A 21,717-nucleotide genomic window follows, 5' to 3' on the forward strand; every position below is an offset into this window, starting at 1 on the left:
TCTAGCAAAAGTTGCTCTTTTCTTGGTGCACTTCACCTGGAGTTGGTCCTTCTTTGCCTCTTCCTGCCATCTAGGACCTAAGATCTTGAGGGCTGTGATTAGGATGCAATTTTAGGGAAAAGGTAAGCAAGAGCTTCTCCAGCCTCCTTTTCATCTTGGTTAACTAGGTAATATCAGTCATGGCCCTTTCCATACGGTGCATACCAGATCAGAGGTAGAGGCCCCATCCAAAGGTCTTGTGGCCTAAGCCTTATAGAAATAATTCATGTTTACTTACTTGGAGAATCCCCTTGGACTATCTTCTTTGTGAACTTGAGGCAACTTTTGGTGACTACTTGAGGACCTGGGGATCTTGATCTGGAGCCATCTCTGTTATCAACTTCATTCTATGTCAGTGTCATTTTGCAGCCAGATTCTAAATAAGTTCTACAATTGTTCATTTAGAGAAATGAAATGACTTATAATGTGAGGCTTACTGTGGTTCAGCCTTTGCTTTGTTCCCATCTCTGCTTATCTGCATCTGCCTCCTGCTTGGAAACAAAAGTCTGGTTTAATTCTATTATTCCCACATTTAATTTCTTACTTAGCAGTACTCTTCAATTAGAGATGTCCTCATTTTCATTCATTAGACATAACCACCAGACTAAATTTTCTAAAAATATAAATCTGATCATATCCTATTCCTGCTTAAATCATTTTAATGATTCCCAGTTACTTTTTATTTTTTCTACCAGATTTTCTTTAACTACAGAGTAGAGCCGGGTATGCCACACAAGAAAGCCTGGCATATACAGGGATTCTTTTTCGATTCTTTTTCAAGCCTCTATGTTATTTTTAGTTCATGCAAATTTTGCATTTGACTGAATTTGTTTAAAACAAATAAAAGCATCTTCCCTAAACTGTTGTGTAAAATTGGCACATCAGAAAAATGTTTTGTATTTTTACTGTGGCACACTGCTGTGCATTCCTGTTTTTGTATCTACATATATTTGTGTTCAGGAAGTACAAGAACCACAAGATAAAGCTCATACTCCCAAATATTGCATAAAAGGCCTTTGTAACCTAATCTTGCTGACTCCTCCCCCAGATTTCTCACTATTCCCAGACTTGGAATTTCTTATCTGGATGCTTTGGGTTTTCCTAAAATCAAAATGGGTTTTTTCTTTTTCTGGTTACATAATAAATAAATGATCTTTGGATAAAACTTGAAACAATACAGAAAAACCTAAGGAAGAAAGTCAGGTTTATTTAAAATCCCTCTCCCCAAAGCTAATTACCATAGATATTATGCTTATTCTCTCGCTCTCAATATATGTGTATGTATTATATACACATATGCATATACATACATGTATGTACAAATATATACACACACATAGACAAATACATGCATATGCATATTCACACACACATCACATAATTCTACAGGCATAGGCTATAAATGTTGGTTTTGTGTAGTCACCTTTTTGTTTAGTTTTATAGTTTTTTTACCACCTCACAAGTTACCCTAACTGAATAACCAAGGTTAACAGCCAGGTCTGGCTCATAGAATCTCATCCAAACAAAGATACACATACACAGGCTTTTCTTAGGTAAATATTTAGAAAAAGTGGAATCCCTTCCTATGTACTCTACATCTGCTTTGCTCATTTAAAATTATACATTATATAAACGCATCCAAGTCAAATGGTATAGATGCAACTCACTCTTTTAAACTGTCGCTTAATTTTCTATGATAAGGATGTATCACAATGTATTCAGTTAATCTCCCATTGATGGGCACTTAGGCTATTTCCAATTTGTCCTTCTATTTTTCCTCCCTCTAATTGGATTTTCACTGAATGTGTTTATTAATTCAGAGAGGATCAATATTTTTATGATATTCTCTCACCCAATAATATAGTGTATAGTTCCATTTAGCCAGATCTTGTTTTATGTCCTTTAATAAAATTTTATTGTTTTCTTCCTTTGAGTCACATTTTTTTTTGTTTAAATAACTCCTAAAATTTTATAGTTTTTGTTGATAGAGAACATTAAAAACTTCTTTCTATTTCCATTGCTGGCTAGTTATTTCTACTATTGGGAAAAGCAATTGATTTTTTTTTGAAAAACGTTTATCATGTTTCCAGTCAATTCACCAAATTCCCTTCATGCCTTTGAACTTTAGTCCCCAGTTGTGTTGAACAATTTTAATTCCCCACACCACCCCTCTATGGCTTTGCTCTTTCTGGAAAGTCTTTCCCCTATGTTACTGACTCATTCACACCACCCATGAAGACTGACTACAGCCCTGCCTCCTCCGGGAAGCCTTCCTTGACACCCCTGAGCTTGCAAAGGTCCTTATCTGTTCTCTCGTAGTACTCTGTGCGTGCTTGCATTGTTTGTTTTCATTACTCTTCATCCTAGTTGTCTGTCTTTGTGTATAGTCTCACTCAGTGGACTCGGAACTATGTGGAGTTATGAGTCAGGGCTTAAACAAATTCATATTCTCAGAAGCTAGCACCACGTCTAGAACATAGTAAATTGTCAAAAAAGAGTGTGAAATTGAACTGCTGTGATTGGAAACAGCTGTTAATGCCAGGCCAGAGAGATCTCATTTTTTAAGGGCCTCTGATTTTTTCTGCTACATTACTCTTGATGTTTATAAATAAGTTACAGATCCTGATTCTTTAAGTGTATAGCTCACAGAGTTAATTTAACAACACTGTTTTATGTGAAAATCATGATGGGGATGAAGGGCTTGGACAAGCTACAGAAATCATGATTCTTGATGATGTGACTCAAGAATTCATTCATTCAGTAAACTAATGTCTATTGATTACACTCTATAGGCCAGATACTGTGCCAAGAACTGTGGATATAGAGATTCTCAAAATACACAAGATCCCCTCAAGAAGCTTGCAAAGTCCAACCATGAGATTACACTGTTTAAACAAAATATGCAGCTTGAAGAATATAGTTTGAATTACTTCTGGCATTGGACACTGTTGACCACTCTTTCCTTATTATATTTACTCCTATTTTGGGGATTTACTCAGCTACTTTTTCTGCCAGGGCTGCTGCCGGCTCATGCTGTGCCTTTGTGAAAAACAGAACATGTCAGGGCCGGCCCAGGTGTGTAGTGGTTAAGTTCGCGTGTTCTGCTTTGGTGTCCAGGGGATGCCAGTTCAGATCCTAGGCCGGGTCATCAGGCCATGTTGAGGCAGCATCCCACATAGAAGCACCTACAGCTAGGATATACAACTGTGTACTGGGGGCTTTGGGGAGAAAAAAGAAATAAAGAGGAAGATTGGCAACAGATGTTAGCTCAGAGCCAATCTTCCTCAAAAAAATAAGAGTCACAACTTCTTCTGGGCAGACTAGTCAAAAAACTTCTCATTTGTCCTCTTTTTGACTGTTTTCATTGGCTGATCAGGCACATGATGACTTTACAAGAAGTCAATAATCAGAATTTTCAATTAAAGGAAGGAAGGAACTGTTGTTTCAATTCTCCCTGCTATTCCTCCCCTCCTCAAGAGTGGACTGTGGTAGGCTGAAAAATGCCACCCAAAGATTGCCAAGTCCTAATCCCTAGAACCTGTGAATATGGTATTTTGTATGGCAAAAGGGACATTACACGTGTGATTAAGTTAAGGATTTTGAGATGGGAAGACTATCCTGTATTTTCCAAGTGAGCCCAATGTAAGGATCCTTAGAAAGAGGGAGGCGGGAGGCCAGAGTGAGAGAGAACGATTTGAAGATGTTACGCTGCTGCCTTTAAAGACGGAGGAAGGAGCCATGAGCCAAGGAATGCAGGTGACCTCTAGAAACTGGAAAAGGTAGTGAAATGGATTCTCCCTGAAGCCTCCAGAGAGAGTGTGGCCCCGCCGACACCTTGATTTGGAGGCCAATGAAACCCATTTTGGACTTCTAACTTCCAGAACTGTAAGAATAAATATGTGTTGTTTTAAGCCGCTAAGTTTGTGTTGTCTTATTACAGTAGCAATAGAAAACTCATAGAAGAACCAAGTAGCTAAGCTAATGTACTGACTCCAGTAGGCTCTTTGGGGGAGTATGATGAGACTAACCAGGATAGGGAAACTCAACTAAGGCAGTTTGAAGCTAATAAAGCCAGAAAGGGCAGGCCCCCACCTCATTTTTATATGGGTCAAGAGTCAAACTGGGAAGACCCAGTAGCAACCACAGACCAAAATTTAAGAATCACAAATAGGACACAAATCTGAGAGTTAGGAATCAAGCAGAGACTGGATTCGGAAGGGTACAGGGTAGCTTCATGGGAAGATAGCAGAGTAGCCGAAGTTCACATTTATTAGGCTGTGGGCACCAAATCCTTAAGGAAAGTCTCGCTGACTTAATAGAACTCCTTAACGGGAACATCTCATTTATTGAGGACCTACTACCAGTTAGCCTAAGTATTTCATTTAATTTGCCCAATAACCCCATGTGTTGAGTATTATAACCCTTGCTTTACTAATTTAGAAATCAATTCAAAGAGGGTGAGTGTGGGGCCGGCCCAGTGGCGCAAGCGGTTAAGTGCGCGCGCTCTGCTGCAGCGGCCCGGGGTTCGCCAGTTCGGATCCGGGTGCGCACCGAAGCACCACTTGTCAGGCCATGCTGTGGCGGCGTCCCATATAAAGTGGAGGAAGATGGGTACAGATGTTAGCCCAGGGCCAGTCTTCCTCAGCTAAAAGAGGAGGATTGGCGGATGTTAGCTCAGGGCCGATTTTCCTCAAAAAAAAAAAAAAACAGTAAATGACTTGTCTAAGGCCACAGAAAACACTAGGCAGCGGCAGTGGGGTTGACCTCATCTTTTCAATGCCAGAAGCCCTGCTCTTTCTTCCACGTCATGCCGCCTTCTTTTCAGGAAAAAAGGCTTGTTGACTTTCTCGTTTGTATGCACAGTTCAAAGCGAAAAATCATGGTGTCATCTTTTGAGATACTCACTCTATCAGTGAGAACTTGAAAATTAGGTTAAAAATTAAGCAGCAAAGCCAAACTCAGGCTCTCTGTCCTGAGAATGTAGCGTCAAACCTGATGCTGTCTGACTGTCACGCGGCTCATTATTTATCCTTGTGAAACTCTGCGGTATTATTTGAAAGAGAAGAAGGGATGGAAACTCCTTCTTTCTTCAAGGTAGCCTTAGAGTCTAGGGGTTAAAATACTGTTTTAATGGTGAAGGTAAGTGCTTTTCTTCTTTTTGGGTCAGAAGATAATTACTAATTAATCAGAGATCCATTAAAGGGAGGGAACAGTTTGAGGGGAAGTCAGAGGAAAAACATTAACGGCAGCCTAAAGATCTCCATCTGGGAATAGTTTCTGGTTCCAAAACGAAGAAGAGACTTTCTAAAAACCGTAATCGATTCAATCAAGACCCTAGAGCAAGGCTCAAGAGGCCACCAGTGCCAATGAACACTGTGGATGATGGCCACTTCTCCAAGGATTCTGTGAGTATTAACTGTGACACCTTAATGAGTTGGAGGGGCTTCGGCTGTGGAATAAAATACTGGATCAGAACTAACAAGGTTGGAGTTTGGGGACTGTGACTAATGAGTCTTTTCAGATTTCTATATATACTTGAAATTGTCTCTCAAGAAAAGGAGAACATGAATGAAGTTGTGAATAAGATTGAAGGCAAGAAAACTTGTACACTTGTAGAATTTGTTGCCCTCGTTGTACAGCTGAGGCAAAGTGCCCAGACAGATTATGCTTAGCCCCTTGCTATGATGGGAAGCCCTAGGGGAAAAGACTCAGTGAAGGTGCCCTCTCCAAACCTGCCCAGAGAAAATCCCGATTCCAAAGCACAGTTGGGCTCATATTGGCCTCAAAGACATAACCTGAGGTTGTTGCTTAGAGGAAAGGTACAGGGGCACTTCTGCACATCTCCTGATGAGCCAAGCTGTGAGTCCCCTAAAGGCAGTGCCCCGATTGCACCTTAATTTTGGCATAACCCTGCCTGCTAGGATTGCCCACTGTTGGTACTGAGAATACTTTTTCTTTTTCATGATTAAATTCATAAATGAATTGACAGCATGACATAAATGATCTATGAAATAACCAATTTTATTTCAGAACTACCAATCTTTCAGAAAGGTAGGCAGGGGATAAAAGTGGCCTCAGTTTTACTAACACAGGAGAAATGACTTCTTTCTATGTTCTCTGATGTTTGCAGCAAGATGCATCCCTTCCTCATCCGTCTTGTGGATTCTAGTCCAGTAGAACCTGCTTTTAAAAGGAAAAGTTTAAAACGAATTTAACAATCAATCAAAAGCATTTTTATAGATATACATTTTGTTTGCTCTAAGCCTGTATGAATTAATCAGATAGGGCCCAAGTGCCAATCTTGTGACTGTTTATTATTATCACTATTGTTAATATCAATGACATTTTACAATGTATAATATTTTACATTGAGAAGGCATGTCTCATACCTTTGTTTTCACTCACAATAGTCCTGTGAAGTAATATTATCCCCATTTTTCCTATGAAACAATTAAAGCTCTGGAAGCTTATGAAACTTGCTCTGGTTTATTCAGATTGTGAATGGCAGAAAAGAACTTGGTCCCTGGAAACACTTTGAAGTGCCGGTTCATGCTCTTTCAACCTACATGTAACATTTACTCTGAGTAAACTAAAAGACTAGGCTAACAGAGGTGATGCAAGACAGGCTGAATATTAAGGGAAATCTAAGAGTAATAGAAAGACCATTATAACAAAATCAGTTCTAGACTAAGAAGGATAGGAAAAAAACTATTCTTTTGCTTATGCATAAACTATATTGTCTATATTATTAATTTTATATCAAATACAACTCTATATTGTCATAAAATTATTTTTAAAACAGAATTTTCCTTTAACTTAATTTCAATTCAGTTGTTCTATGTCTACTTTCAGCTTTGACACTAAGATTCACTATTTTTTAGAAGTGTCACTCTTGAATGAGAAGGTCCTTGAATGTTTACAACTGGGCTAAGATTCATTCCACTGTCTCTAAGTATATATCAATCAAGCCAATGTGCACACTCCATAATTTGATATGCTTCTGTGATTATTTTTAAAAAATAGTTTCCATCACTACATCACAGAAAGACCCTCGTTTTGAATAGTTCGGGATGTCCACCTGATTTCTGTATTTGTCTCATGCAAAGGAAACAGGGAAATTACCAACCAAAATTAGCTATTGAGACAAAATTTGAAGTAGCATTTGAAACCATAAAAGCTAAGATAGGGATGGCAATAGATAGAACAGGAAGGGCAACGAAAGTGATAGGATTGTGATATAATCCTATTAACAAGAAAAGCAAGAATAATTAGTCATTTTTATTTTTTCAATATTCAAAGCTCAACTTGAAAGTATTTTCATCGTCAAATTTCCTTCTGGAATAAATGATTAAAATTTAATTTAAAATCATATAAATTACCATCTAGAATACTTCAAAGTGAAGCTACCCTATTGTGTTTTAATCTCATGTTTAAAAGATGAACATAAAGGGGAAGGAGTATTGACAGATAGGAAAAGCAGCAGACTGGCATTGGGAGACCTGGTGCTGGCTCAGTAAACTCGGTGACTTGAGGCAACTTTTCAAACTTTCAGCACACCAGTTTTGTCATCAATAAAATGAACAGTTGGGCCAGAAGATCTCTGAGTTTCTTTTGGCTCTAGAGGTCAGAGTTTATAAGACTTATTAGAGAGATTGGTAGGAAAGCTTTAAGTGGAATATAACTACTGGTAGCTGCATGTACAGTTAAAAACAAATTGCCTTCAGCCAAGTCCTGAGATCTTATTTAACAAAGGAAATCAAGTAGAAAATGGTCCAAAGTCTGGATTGACTAGTTGTCCATTCCAGTTTGCTTCAGCTAGGATCTGAATGTAGAGCATGGAACTGAATTCCTGACACCATCCATATGTTAGCAAGACTTGAAATGCTTTCAAGGCAGAGCAAAAGCCATGTTTCCTGGTGCTGACCTTCTCTTGTTAGCAACTAATTTGGGTCCATTGTAATCAAAAAATAAAATTTCAAAACTTAGACAGGGAGATCTTATTCTCAGATCTTATTTTCTAGAATAGAAAAGAATTCTAGAGACATTTGGCAAGCAGAAAACTATTCTGAGTATGCTAATGAAGCTTATTTATTGTTCTTTCAAAGACACTTAGCTTCTTCTGGATATAAAATGATTATCTACTAATTGTAAAAAAAAAAAGGTTTCTTGGTAATATATGGAAAATCATAAAGAATAATGTGATCATCACAGGTTCTGTAACCTAGAAATAGCCGCTGCTGGCACTTGTATGAATCTCTTTCTCTCTGTGGATGTGCATGAATCAACACAGGTATAGTGCCTGCTTTGTACACTAGAGTACAAGCATTTCCTTAATGTTACTCAACATCTTTGAAAACTTTATTTTTAAAAAGTCCATCATAAGAATCTATTAAAATTGACTCACCAAACCCTTATTGTTAGGTTAATTTGTCTCCAGTATTATGCTATAATAACTAATACTGCAAAGAATATTTTTGGACAAAATTCTTCATCTGTATCTTTCCGTATGATCCCCCATCTTATGGTCATAGATTATAAACATCCTTAAGTGTGCAGATAAATCTTATTAAATTATGTGTAGAAAGAATGCAAAGCTTTGAATGATGAAATATAAGCATGGTACATACATGGATTTGTAAAGTCATGAATGCTTCAGTTTAGGAATGGCTGCAAAATTGACAGTATTCTTAGGATAAGGATTGTTCCTAAGAGAAATAAGTGTATGTATCCCCAAAGAGAGTTTGATTGATGTACAAATACCACATTAAACATGTCCATTTTGGAATCATGAATTCTCCTCACCTGTTAAAATAGCTGGATTTATTCATAATTATAGTAGAAAGCCACCATTCAGTATGATTTTACAGGAAATTTTCAGTCCAATAAAGTGTCCAAATAGTGTGCAGCAAAGACAAGAATAAACATTCTAAACTTTTAAATGCAATACATATAAATGATATACAATGTCGTCCTTCATGTTGAAAGAAGACACCATGGAACATTGTCCTCTTTGTACAGAGGGACAGAAACACGGTCAGAATGAAAGAAAGGGCTGCTCTGGAACTTTTCTCCTCAGCTCTTGAGCTTAATTTAACTTTCCTGTCTTCAACCTGCCTAGAACCATAATACCCCTTACTTTTGCATGGTTCTTTGTGGTTTGCAATGTTCTCATTTCATTCTTGCAGCACCACTTAGAAAGGAGACTTATTCTTATTGAATAGATGAGGAAATGGAAGGTTAGAGAGTTTAAAGGACTAGCTCTAAGTCACATAGCCGAGACTTACAGCCAGATTTTCTTGTAAAAATCTAGTCCTCTGTTAGCATAGCATTCAAGTGTACTGAAAAATGTGAATCCTGTAGCTGTGTTAGATCAAAACTTTTATTAATGCTGAGAGAGGCAACATTAACACAAGAAAATTATTTGTGTGTCATGTTTTGGTTTGTCGTTCTCCCCATAGATAAAAGCCAGTCGTCGTAAAAGAGATTCAGGGCGGAGGGAAACCCCACCACCACGTGTGGTACCATTTCCCAGAGAAGCCAAATGGACGAGAAGCCTTCTGCCAGGAAAGGTAGAGCCACCTCTCTTGTTTGCCGGCTACCTTATGGAAGAGTGGAAGCTTATTTCCAGTGTTCTTTACACATCCTTGCTCTCCTCTCCTCCTTTTTCAATCATGCCGCCCGTTGTATAGACTCAGTGTAACATCAGACCAGCTGCAGCCCCTCATCCTGTTACCTGTAGCTTTTTCCTTAGGGAGTCCCACTGAGTTATCTATCAGAAATTAAGCCAAATGATCAATAAATCCTGGGACATAAGGAATGGAATGAGTCTTGAAAAAGTCACTTTAAACAAACCCACAACCTATGTAAGAATTCCTGCTATAACATCCTTGCCAGGTAGCTGGCTATTTCCCCTGAGCTTGAAAAACTTCAGTAAGATGGAAATAATTCTTTTGCAAGCAACCAATCCTATCCCTGTGCCTATCTGGCCATTAAAAATGATTTCTCCATTATATTTGTATCTGTTTCTTCACAAGTTCTTTGTTTCTCTTTAGTCCCAGTTCTCCAAATAGGCAGAAAGAAATTGAATCCATCATTCACATGGGAACTCTTTCAATAATGACCCATTGTTCCACTTTGTGGGGTCTTTTTAAAAAAAAAATGTGTTGCTCTTGTAACATATTGAATAATCCTCCAGCACCGTATCACCTACACACTCAGTAAAAATGGTTCTCCATATTAATTTTTTTAAGAGCTGAACATATGTGAAGGCAGGGCCTAGTGACACACAGCAAAAATATTTCCAAGTAAGCATTACACTAAGGAATTAGTGGAAGTGCTCATTTACACACTGTCTTTCAAATATTTTAAAAGAGAATCCTTAGATGTTAGATTAGCTAAATTCAAAAGCAGCTCTCTAAATATAAACTTTCAAACTTTATGGTAAATGAATATGCAAAAAAGATGAGGCTACTGACTTGCAGGTGGGAGACTTGGGTTTTGTGACAGGCTCTGCCACCATCTTCCCCATTCACTTTGTTTTGGAACAATATGATATAAATGCCTTCATTGACGTTTTCCTGTATTTATCCTCTGCTTCCCACACCTCTGAAAAGAGGCCATATTTGCTTTCCTTGATTGTAAGATCCCAGATTTATTATCTTCAAGCCATTTAAAGAATATGACAAAGGAGAGCTACAGTTGTGGTTATTTTGGTGAAAAAAGACAGTGGGACTGTGTGAGATTATCTGAAGTTTTTTCAGATTTAGCCGTGGGAGAAATGGAAAGAAGGCAAACTCAGTCAGGATACTCACTGCGTACTTCTGTGTCATTCTCTAGGTCCAGATTTCTGTTCATTGCGCTATGGACTGGCTTTCATCATGCACTTCTCAAACTTCACCATGATAACGCAGCGTGTGAGTCTGAGCATTGCAATCATTGCTATGGTGAATAGCACTCAGCACCATGGTCTATCCAATGCCTCCATAGAAGGACCTCTTGTAGACACCCTCAATAACCCCAGCAGATCCATTAATAAATTTAATACAGGGGTAAGTATAATGGAGAACAAGGCTTTTTGTTGAGAGGAAAAGCCCAGTTAGAAAAGAAGGCTTGGATCTTGATTCTGTGGCGTATAGAATCATGACTTTCAATGACAAACTAAAAAGAACTGAAATTTTCTTTTGAGATATTGCTTACCTCTGTGATAAAAATAATCTTTGATTGAGATTATTATGATTATAAGGTGGGGGAAATGTAGGAAAAAATTGTGAAAACTTGTCAAAAGGAACAGATTACTGAATGTATTCAGTGAAAAACTAAGCACTGTCTAAGTGCATCTTTCTGCCTGATTCCCTGCGGGTCTCTGCACCTTTCATTGTGTGAGCCTTTTTACAACTCTGCAAGTTCTATATAACAAATAGTCATGCAAATGATTCTTGCCCAAAGCTCTGCAAATGAATTTTGTCCTGTGAAAAATCAATTGATACTCTCCCCCACTTGCCCCTCAGTTGAATAAACCAGTTTTGCTATATATTTAAAATCTATTTCAGCATTACTTCCTGCTTATATGTGTGTGGTTCTTTGAATTCTCTTTTGCACCAGTTGTAACATCTTACCAATTCCCTCATTAATGAGTTAGTTAAATAAAATCTTTATCACGCGCTCATTTCATACTTTGTATGAGAATTATAATTAGACCCTATTTAAAAATTTTTCCTTTCAACTATCTATCATTTACTGTACATTTCTAATGTCATCCTTGTATTTCATGATTTTATTACCTTGGACCCAGCTCATTTAAAATGACCTCTCTGCCTCCAGTCTTTCTTCCATCATTCATTCTACACATTCACACTCCTGCACTCAAAAATCCAGGATACCTTCAGTTGCCAAACTCCTCTCTTGACATGCTATGTTCCTTCAGAACCTGGTCTCACTTCTCAGCATACTCATATGTGCTACCAATGGCCCAGGGAGTCTTTGTTCTGAGTAAGTCAGAATGCTGGTTATTTTCTGATCATTCAATATCACTCCAAATGCTACAAGTCCACTTTTGCCGTTTTCTTCAATAAGAATGAATTTTCCTATTTCTCTTCATACAAATCATAGTCATTCTTCAAAGGATGATTCAAGTACTACTTCCTTCCTGGGACCCTCTCAAATTGTTTTTCCCTCTTCTCAATGTCCCTATTTTACTGATGTTTATCCTCAAACTTGAATTCGGACATGAATCACATATCTTGCATTATTTATAGTTGTTTTAAGTGGATAAAATATTTCATACCTTATATTTTTTGGCTCTCTACTTCAATTTATAGCATGATGCCATATATCTAGCGGGCTACCAAAATTATTTATTGGGTTACATTATAAGAAGAATGTGATCTTATTAATGTGTAACATGTTTTAGGAAGTCAGCTCCGCCAGGCAGACCATAATTTCTAAACTTGATTTCTTTTTTCTTTTTTTTTGTGAGGAAGATTTGCCCTGAGCTAACATCCATGCCCATCTCCCTCTACTTTATATGAGATGCCACCACAGCATGGCTTGACAAGCAGCGTGTTGGTCTGTGCCCAGGATCTGAACCTGCGAAGCCCAGGCCACCGCCCACATGGAGCATGAGAACTTAACCACTACGCCACGGGGCCAGCCCCCCTAAACTTGACTTAAGAAAGTGATTTTGATGAGAGTTCAGTGTAGTTGTGTTTTTCTTATTCTTTGAAATGAGTCAACATGCCACCCAACTTTTACCAGAAGCAAAATGGTTAAAGGAAGCTCTTTCACACGTGAAGTATCTCTCAATGGCTCTTTTCATTTACATCGTACTATCATCCATCTATATAATCATTTCTTTATCTCTTTTCCTCTTCATTTCCTCTGTTTTTTCCTCCCTCTGAGAGGTGCAAATTAGGAGTATAGTTGGTTGGTTGTTTGGAAAAGGTGGAATACAGTAGTCCCCCCAGATCAGCGGTTTTGGTTTCCCGTGGTTTCAGTTACCCACGGTCATCCCTGGTCTGAAATATTAAATGGAAAGTTCCAGAAATAAACAGTTCATAAATTTTAAGTTGTGTGCCATCCAAGTAGTGTAATTAAGTCTCCTGCCATCCTGTTCCATCCCATGTGGGCCGTGAATCACCCCTTTCCCCAGCATATCCACACTGTATACTCTACCCACCCCTTAGTTACTTAGTAGCTGTATCAGTTATCAAGACTGTCTGGAATCACAGTGCTTGTGTTCAAGTAACCCTTATTCTATTTAATATTGGCCCCAAAGTGCAAGAGTAGTGATGCTGGCAATTAGGATATGCCAAAGAGAAGCTGCAAAGTGCTTCCTTTAAGTGAAAAGGTAAAAGTTCTCGAGTTAATAAGGAAAGAAAAAAAATCATATACTGAGGTTGCTAAGATCTACCATAAGAATGAATCTTCTGGGGCAGGACCAGTGACGTAGTGGTTCAGTTCGTGCATTCTGCTTCAGTGACCCGGAGTTTGAGGGCCCGGATGCTGGGCACAGACCTACACACCACTCATCAAGCCATGCTGTGGCGGCATCCCACATATAAAATAGAGGAGGATTGGCACAGATATTAGCTCAGGGACAATCTTCCTCACCAAAAAAAAAAAAAAGAATTAATCTTCTATCTGTGAAATTGTGAAGAAGGAAAAAGAAATTTGTGCTAGTTTTGCTGTTGACCTCAAATATATAGGTATATGGCAAAACGTAGTATATATAGGGTTCAGTACTATCCATGGTTTCAGGCATCCACGGGGGTCTTGGAATGCATCCCCCGTGGATAAGGGGGAACTACTGCATTTAAGTTAGGTAAAAAATAAAGGAAAACCAAAATTGATATTTTGTAGTAGGGTCTCACCAATCCCAAGCAGCTCTGGCTATAAAGTAGACTTTCATAAAAGAACTTCTTAGCAAAGAATTTTCCATTTTTTTTCCCAGGCCTCTGTATATGAATGGAGCCCAGAGACTCAGGGTATCATCTTTAGCTCCATCAGCTATGGGATAATACTGACTCTGATCCCAAGTGGATATTTAGCAGGGATTTTTGGAGCAAAACAGATTCTTGGTGCTGGTTTGCTGATCTCCTCCCTTCTCACCCTCTTTACACCATTGGCTGCTGACTTCGGAGTGATTTTGGTTATTGTGATTCGGACAGTCCAGGGCATGGCTCAGGTATCCAGATACTTTCTCATTCTGAGTGGAATACAGCTTCCTGAATTCTACTAGAAATCAAAGGTCTTAATGATTTTCATTTTAGGGAATGGCATGGACAGGTCAGTTTACAATTTGGGCAAAATGGGCTCCCCCACTTGAACGAAGCAAGCTCACCAGCATTGCGGGGTCAGGTAAGGATGCAAATATGGATCACAGCTTTGTAATCTGCTTCACACTACTGTGTCTGTCCTTCTATGCGTGGGATGGTTTGGGGAAAACGGGGAAAAGTACTTCCAAAAAATTCAACAAGGTAAAACAGTTACATAACAAATAAGAAAGATACATCTGTGCTGGAAAGCCACTGAGGCTCAGAAGCAGAAAAAATCATTGTGAGCTAGGGTGGTCAGAAAAGCATTGTAGGAAAAAGTTTAGAACTTTAATAATTTGCATAAATGGAAAAAGATCAAGTAAACTGTATAAACACCATGTTAGCAAAGATATACAAGTGAAAATTAAGACTATCAGAATTCTAAGTGGTAGGGAGAGAAATCAGGCTGGAAAGTAGAGTTCAAAGAGCCCGAATTATTCTGAGCTCTTTACTATTCCGAGCTAATCCTCACAACCCTCTGGTGTAGATACTATTTTTAACCCTCATTTTACAAAGAAGGGAATTAGCGGATGCAGAGATTAAGTCAATTGCCCAAATACAAATAGCCAGCAGGTGGTAGAACTGAGATGTGAGCCCAGGCAGTTTGACCCCAGAGTCCACACTACCAAACACCATGCTGGACTGCCTCTCCATAGGGTGTGATTATACTAAGGACTTGACAACTTTATCATTGCTATTTGCCCCAACTGGTAGTCCTGAGAGTGTAACCTTGAAGAACAGAGCTGAGGTTCCATCGAGCCCCTCTCTCCCAGGTCCAATGCGTGGCTGCACACTGCAGATTTTTACTTCAAAGCAGCGCTCTTGTGTTCTGGCTCCTTCAATTGCAGTTGTCACCATCTCCTCTATCTACAAATGCTGTCTCCTCCTGGTCATCTCTCTTCTCTGGCATTATTTCCTCCAACCTTCTCTTCCCATCAAAGCCAAGTTATATCTCTAAAGCACAGATGGGGCATTTTTGCTTACCTGCTTGGGGATCTTCAGTGTGGTCCTCCATGATTGCAGATAAAGACTGACCTCCTTATGCACGGATATAAAGATGCTCTGACATATGATCCCAACCTGCTTTTCCACTCAACGTCCCTTTGTAAGAAAGGCTCAGGTCGCACCATATACAATCTGCACTTAACTTCTCTCTGACTCTATTTCTACTGGCTCATTTTCCTGGAAAGTCCTCTGTTCCCAGTTTCTTTTACCAAAATTCCATCCTTCCTACTGCTTAGCTTATGTAAACAATTCATAAAGCTTATCATCAGTTTTAATTTTCGCCTGTGTATACTTTCATAGCACATTGTAGTTTTATTATCATATTTACATTCCACGCCTTTTTTTTTTTTCAAATTGTGGATTGGGACCCATTGAGGGGGTCATAAAATCAGTTTAGTGGGTCAAAACCAATATTTAAAAATGAAAGTAAATAGAATAGAATAGAAAATGTTGGAGCACATTGCACATCGTAAGGCTAAGTATTGATTCTTGAAATTTGTTTGAGGAGTGTGTGTGTGTGTGTGTGTGTGTTTGTGTATGTATTGTGTTGCCATGTAAAATGCATTTCTTATTACAGGTCTCTGTAAAATATGTTCAGACTCCAAGGTCTACATTGTTTTACACTTGTAATAGTGAATTGTGTTCACATTTTTCTCTCCAACTGGACTGAAAGTTCCTTGAGAGCAGGGACTGTATCTTATTAATTTTTGTAAGTCTTTTCTTTTCTGTCACCAACCTTAGATTGCACCATGCCAGAATGTAACTCTAATTCTAAAGAAATACAGATGGGCTGGTGGTTGCAGACACAGTTTCTATGACAAACTAAGGGATTTGGATTTGGTCACATTGGTGTTAAGAAGCCACTGAAGTGTCCGGAGGCATATTATTGTTATTAATTCTAATTGCTTCCCATGACTCTGTTGGGGGGAGATCTGTGAGCGGGAAGAAAGACTCTCGTCACCCAGTAATTCTAAGTTTGCCACCTCACTGTTGGGACAATGTCAAGGGAGGCCACTCAGTCTCAGCCTTTACTATTTTCATAAGTGCCTGTTCTCTCTCTTCTTTCCAGGGGCAGCTTTTGGGTCCTTCATCATCCTCTGTGTGGGGGGACTAATCTCACAGGCCTTGGGCTGGCCTTTTATCTTCTACATCTTTGGTGAGTCACTTTATCTTAATGCTAATGCCTCCATTTCCCAGGCATTCATTTTGATGCCTACATCACCCATCATCCACATTTTTCTCGTATAAGAGAAAATTTCTTTTGTTAAATGGAAGACGATGAAGAATGCGGAGGACTGGTAGCTTTCTTACTCTAGTCTAGGAGGTGACTGTATGCATGGTGCTGACTTCTGAGAAATCAGGAGTGCAGCCTTATCCTTCTACCCAGGCATCTTCTGCAGAATCTCTACCACCACATCCAAAATGCCAGGTCTAGCTTTGCTGTTTGTGGTTAAGATATCAAAGTTGGTGAAATACACTTTAAATGTGTCTTCATATTTCATTATAATTATTATTTATGCCAAGATGCCCTTACTTATTCTCTACCAAGTGACACTTGTAAAGCTCAATTTAAATGTATCCCTCCCTATGGAGACTTCCAGGACATTTCCCATCAGATTCAGTCTGTCTGTCCTCTATGCTGCTTGCCGATATTTCTTCTCTAGGCTATGTTGTGTGTGATTATTCATTTCCCCGTCTCCCTCTCCACTAGACTGTGAAATGCTTGAGGCAAGGAATCCATTCTGTAATGTTTTTTATCACTTTGATACTCTCATAGTTCCTGGCTTATAGCTTTATAAATAAAAGAATGGATGAATCCAGTAATTAGAGGAAATTTAAAGAACATTAATCCCCAGAGTCTTTTAATATAGAAGTTCTTCAAATGAAAAATCTCAGCAATGAGACAAGTTTCTGTTCTGTTTATATAATCAAATGATGTCATTCATTATGGTTCTGGCTTGGATGGCTTTCTCATTAATGATATTAATCCCAGGTCATTTTGGTTCATACATGTTAATCAAGTACTGTCAAGAAATATTTCTTCTGGAAATCCATAATGAATGTGTTGTTTGAATACAAATAACAATGTCTTTTGCAAATGTGTTGGAAGTTTTTCCTTGCCATACTGATTTTATGGCAGGTTGTCTCATGTATATATGAGTCTTCTTCAGTCCTGACTATTCAGATCTTACAAAATAAGACAATAGTGTGTATATTAAGAAGTTGCTGCTAATGACATATAGCACTATAACCGTTGGAGTCTTAAGAGTAATTAGTCAGGTATGCAATGGTACATTCATGCTTGTGCTCTCTCTAGAGGGCTTTGACATTGACAAATGGCACTCTGTATTTGAGAAGTGGTATCTGGAGAGCTTTAGTTAAATGGAGACTTGTAGAAAAATTGAAATAAAGAACTGGGAAAATTTAGGTCCTCGTGATGGAATAACCATGAATTGATGTGTGTTTTGGGATAGAGGTGTGCCACTTCAGAGGGAACTCACTTCCCCCAGCGCACAAATCTACCTGAAAACTAATAGAGTCCCGGCTTCCCAGGTAGCATTGGCTGTGTCTGCTGTCTCCTGTGGTTCACGGTGATTTATGATGACCCCATGCATCACCCATGCATAAGTGCCAGGGAAAAGGAATACATTGTGTCCTCGCTGGCTCAACAGGTACAGTGCATCCCTTCTACCTGCAGACCATGCAGAGATCTCCAGGGCAGGGTGTGGGGCTCCCAGAAAAGGCACTCTCTGGCCTATTCTAACATCCACGTTGATTAGATATTTCCTTTCAGTCCAGTTCTCCTAGACGATCTGTCCCCATAAAGGCTATGGTCAGATGCCTACCACTTTGGGCCATTTTCACGGGGTTTTTCAGCCATTTCTGGTTATGCACCATAATCATAACATACCTACCGACGTACATCAGTTCTGTGCTCCATGTTAACATCAGAGATGTGAGTATACTTCTGATACTTCTATGAAAATGGTAATGGCAATAAGGAGAATTAGTTCTATGCTGCCTACTACATTATGCACATAACCACTCATTTAACCCTCACAATGACCTTGAGAGAGGCACTGTAATGGTTCCCATTGCACAGGTGTGGAAATAGGGATATATAGAGGTGAGATGACTTGCCCTGGATTACACAACTACTAAGTGATAGAGCTACTGCAGCATCTGTGTTCTTAACCACTATGCTACACTGCCACACTAGCTGATTCTTCAATTTCCCTGAGGAATTAATATTGCTTTTCTCTGGAGACTAGTGTAATTCAAGTGTTGGCCCTTTTGCCTGAGGCAGTGTTCTTCTTGTGTGGAAAAGGATGCTAATTTCCTTAAAACAACTCAGAATGTCAGGAGGGTGGGCTAATGATTGGTCTGTGTAACTGATGAACTTTGGTGCTATATGCACCTCTGTACTCACTGTATACATTTCCTTCCTTCAGAGTGGGGTTCTGTCCTCCCTGCCTTTTATTGCTGCCTCAAGTTGTACGATTCTAGGAGGTCAGTTGGCAGATTTCCTTCTGTCTAGGAATCTTCTCAGATTAATCAACGTACGAAAACTCTTTTCATCCCTAGGTAAGGATAGGCGTATGGGCTCAGTTAACCAATCCCTTTTTCCACGCATGGTCTGAGAGGGTTCCTGACGGCGTCTCCTCATTGCCCAGGGCTCCTCCTTCCTTCACTATGTGCTGTGGCCCTGCCCTTCGTGACTTCCAGTTACATCACAACTGTTATTTTGCTCATACTTATTCCTGGGACCAGCAACCTGTGTGACTCAGGGTTCATCATCAACACCTTAGATGTCGCCCCCAGGTAAGACCTTTACCTGTTTGTTCCCCTCCTCTAGACCCTTCCAGAGGTGTTAGGCCTCAGTCTTCTTCTTACAATTCCTTCATGTTGTTGACATGCACTAAATGATGGCAGAATAGTGACAAATAATTAGAAACGTCGGTTTCTGGCCATGACCTAAGGCATTTTTAGAACAACAGTTCCCAATCTTGGCTAGTAATCACTTAGATGAAAAGCTTCCCAAGACTCCCCACCAGAGACTGGACTGTGTGTTCCAGAAAAGGGCCCACATATATGTGTTTTAGAAAAGCTTCCAAAGTGTTAATAATATTAGCTACTACATATGTATGCGCTTGCCATGAGCCACACCCTATTCAAAGGATTTCTCATATATCTACGCATCTAATCCTCAGAACTACATGAGGCCGGCCCTACTGTTATCCTTACTTTATAGGGGAGAAGACAGAGGCACGAGACGTTTAAGTGGCATGCCTAAGGTCACAAAAAGGCAGAGCAAGGATTTGGACCCAGGCAGTTTTCCAGAGTCTGTTGTTCTGTCAACTGCACAAACTGCCTGTCACGCTGAGCAGCCAGGGTGGGAACCTGGGCTCCCAGGACACTGAGTTATTCCCTGGTTGTTGACTGGGCAGCTGGGTGTTTTCAGGGTTGGCAAACAAACATTGCCCTAAAAGTCTTTAGGTGAACGAAAAACTTCATTGAGCAAAATGACTTTGCCATTAGAGCTGAACAGCATTAAAGTTGAGTTGCTGAAAAGCCATAGGCAGCTTTCTATATAAAATAATCTATAAAATCATCTCCCCACAGATATGCAAGTTTCCTCATGGGAATCTCAAGGGGATTCGGGCTCATCGCAGGAATTATCTCCTCCACTACCACTGGATTCCTTATCAGTCAGGTTGGGCCAGTTTATTGAACATCTGCAAGTAGCAGGTATTGTTTTAGGCACTGGCTATACATAGTAGGGCCTCTGCTCTCAAGGACTGTATGGTCTTATGGGGAAAACAAGCATGAATATCAACACAATTACTCTACTCATAAGGGACTCTAAATCAGAGTCTGGTAGGTCAGGTTTCCCAGGGAAAGAAAAATATAAGCTGAATTTCTAAATGTGAATATATGTTAGATAGATGAAAATGAACAGTTCAGGCAGAGAGAAAACAGAATGTATGACTTTCTAGAGGTATAAAAGCATCAAAAGAGTTCCTAGTTATGACCAGAGTGAATGGTACATGTCAAGGAATGGTAAGAGATAAAGACAGAGGAGCAGAAGGGGAAGATTATGAACAGTCTGTTCAGAGTAATTCTAATTTAAAAAAAAAAATCACAAAATGGAAACACAAAGTGTCTCAAGGCCACTTTAAAGAGAGATTAAATCACAGGTGAAAAGAGCATGTCTGTAAGACAGAGCAGGGAGCATGGGCCATGAGGCTTGTTTAGTGTGAAGTGTGGGCTGATAGTGAAGATGCAAAGGCAGAACCAGGCTGGAATGGAAGGACAACAAGAGTCAACTTCCAAAAAAAAGTTTTGTTTTAATACATCTCTATGTGATCTAGTTTCCAGGTTAATTTTTGACCAAATTGCTAAGAATCCATTATGACTATAAAGCCAGAAATGGACTATGACTTATAAGGGCTTGGGGAGGAGGATCATACAGGCAAAACAAATATAACTCGCATTGTGTTGAGATGTCCATCTCAGTGGTTGTAATTGATGGCAACAGGCAGAATCAAAACAAAACAGAGAGTACACAAGAATGAGATCTTAAAGATGTCACTTCAGGCATAATTTTAAATGAGTAATATTTTCGTGAACGTCAAGATCCAAATTTCCAGAAAAACATTAGTGTAAGTTAATTTATTTTGGTTTAGACAAATCCATCCGAACCCAGAACCCAATGTTCATGTTAGAGTTATTTTGTTTCCAACAGTTTCATAAAACCTTCCTTGATAACTTACGATAAGGAGCTATTACATATTGATCCCCATATTCTTTGTGATCAATGTTGCAATACACAAAATGGAGGATTTCTAGAACTGGTGGAGAAGTAACTTGTGAGACTGATAATTCTGTTTTTTTGCCTCCAGGATTCTGTGTCTGGTTGGAGGAATGTCTTTTTCCTGTCTGCTGCTGTCAACATGTTCGGCCTGGTTTTTTACCTCAAGTTTGGACAAGCAGAAATTCAGGACTGGGCCAAAGAGAGGACTGTCACCCATCTCTGAGGATACAGAGTTGCAAACTTAAATGTAGTACTGACCATAAACTTTTCAACATTGTTTATTTATCGTCGTTCTTTTTTCATATTCTTCACCATGGACTCAGCAGTTCTCAACTCTGTTGTGTGTTAGATTTCCCTGGGGAATCTCTAAAATATAATGTTGAATGGGCCCTACTCCAGAGGTTCTGCATGAATTGGTCTAGAGTAGATCCTAGAAACCACTAATTTTTAGACACTCCCCAGAGTTTCTAATATGCAGCCAAGGTTGACAACTGCTGCACAAACTTGAAACGTCAATTTCTGTTGCCTTTGAACTTTCCTCTTTGG

The 21,717-nt window shown here is 39.3% G+C and overlaps 1 protein-coding gene across 3 annotated transcripts; it reads left to right on the forward strand.

The window, feature by feature from the left end:
- The first annotated feature begins 9,580 nt into the window (after positions 1–9,580).
- On the forward strand, positions 9,581–21,416 carry SLC17A2 (solute carrier family 17 member 2). 3 transcript variants are annotated; one of them, XM_058555122.1, is made up of 12 exons: positions 9,581–9,608; positions 10,876–11,087; positions 12,449–12,451; positions 13,988–14,221; positions 14,307–14,394; positions 16,426–16,512; positions 17,910–18,028; positions 18,151–18,312; positions 18,809–18,941; positions 19,031–19,178; positions 19,980–20,070; positions 21,260–21,394. In XM_058555122.1, exons 1-12 carry the CDS (start codon positions 9,581–9,583, stop codon positions 21,392–21,394), a joined length of 1,440 nt encoding a protein of 479 aa, XP_058411105.1. The 3 variants fall into 3 exon arrangements, with proteins under 3 accessions (XP_058411105.1, XP_058411104.1, XP_058411106.1); XM_058555121.1 differs by lacking the exon at positions 12,449–12,451; XM_058555123.1 differs by lacking the exons at positions 12,449–12,451; positions 19,031–19,178 and having other exon boundaries at positions 21,260–21,416.
- Positions 21,417–21,717: the final 301 nt, after the last annotated feature.

This window comes from Diceros bicornis, chromosome 14 (genome assembly GCF_020826845.1).
Source record: "Diceros bicornis minor isolate mBicDic1 chromosome 14, mDicBic1.mat.cur, whole genome shotgun sequence".
Lineage (NCBI taxonomy): Eukaryota > Metazoa > Chordata > Mammalia > Perissodactyla > Rhinocerotidae > Diceros > Diceros bicornis.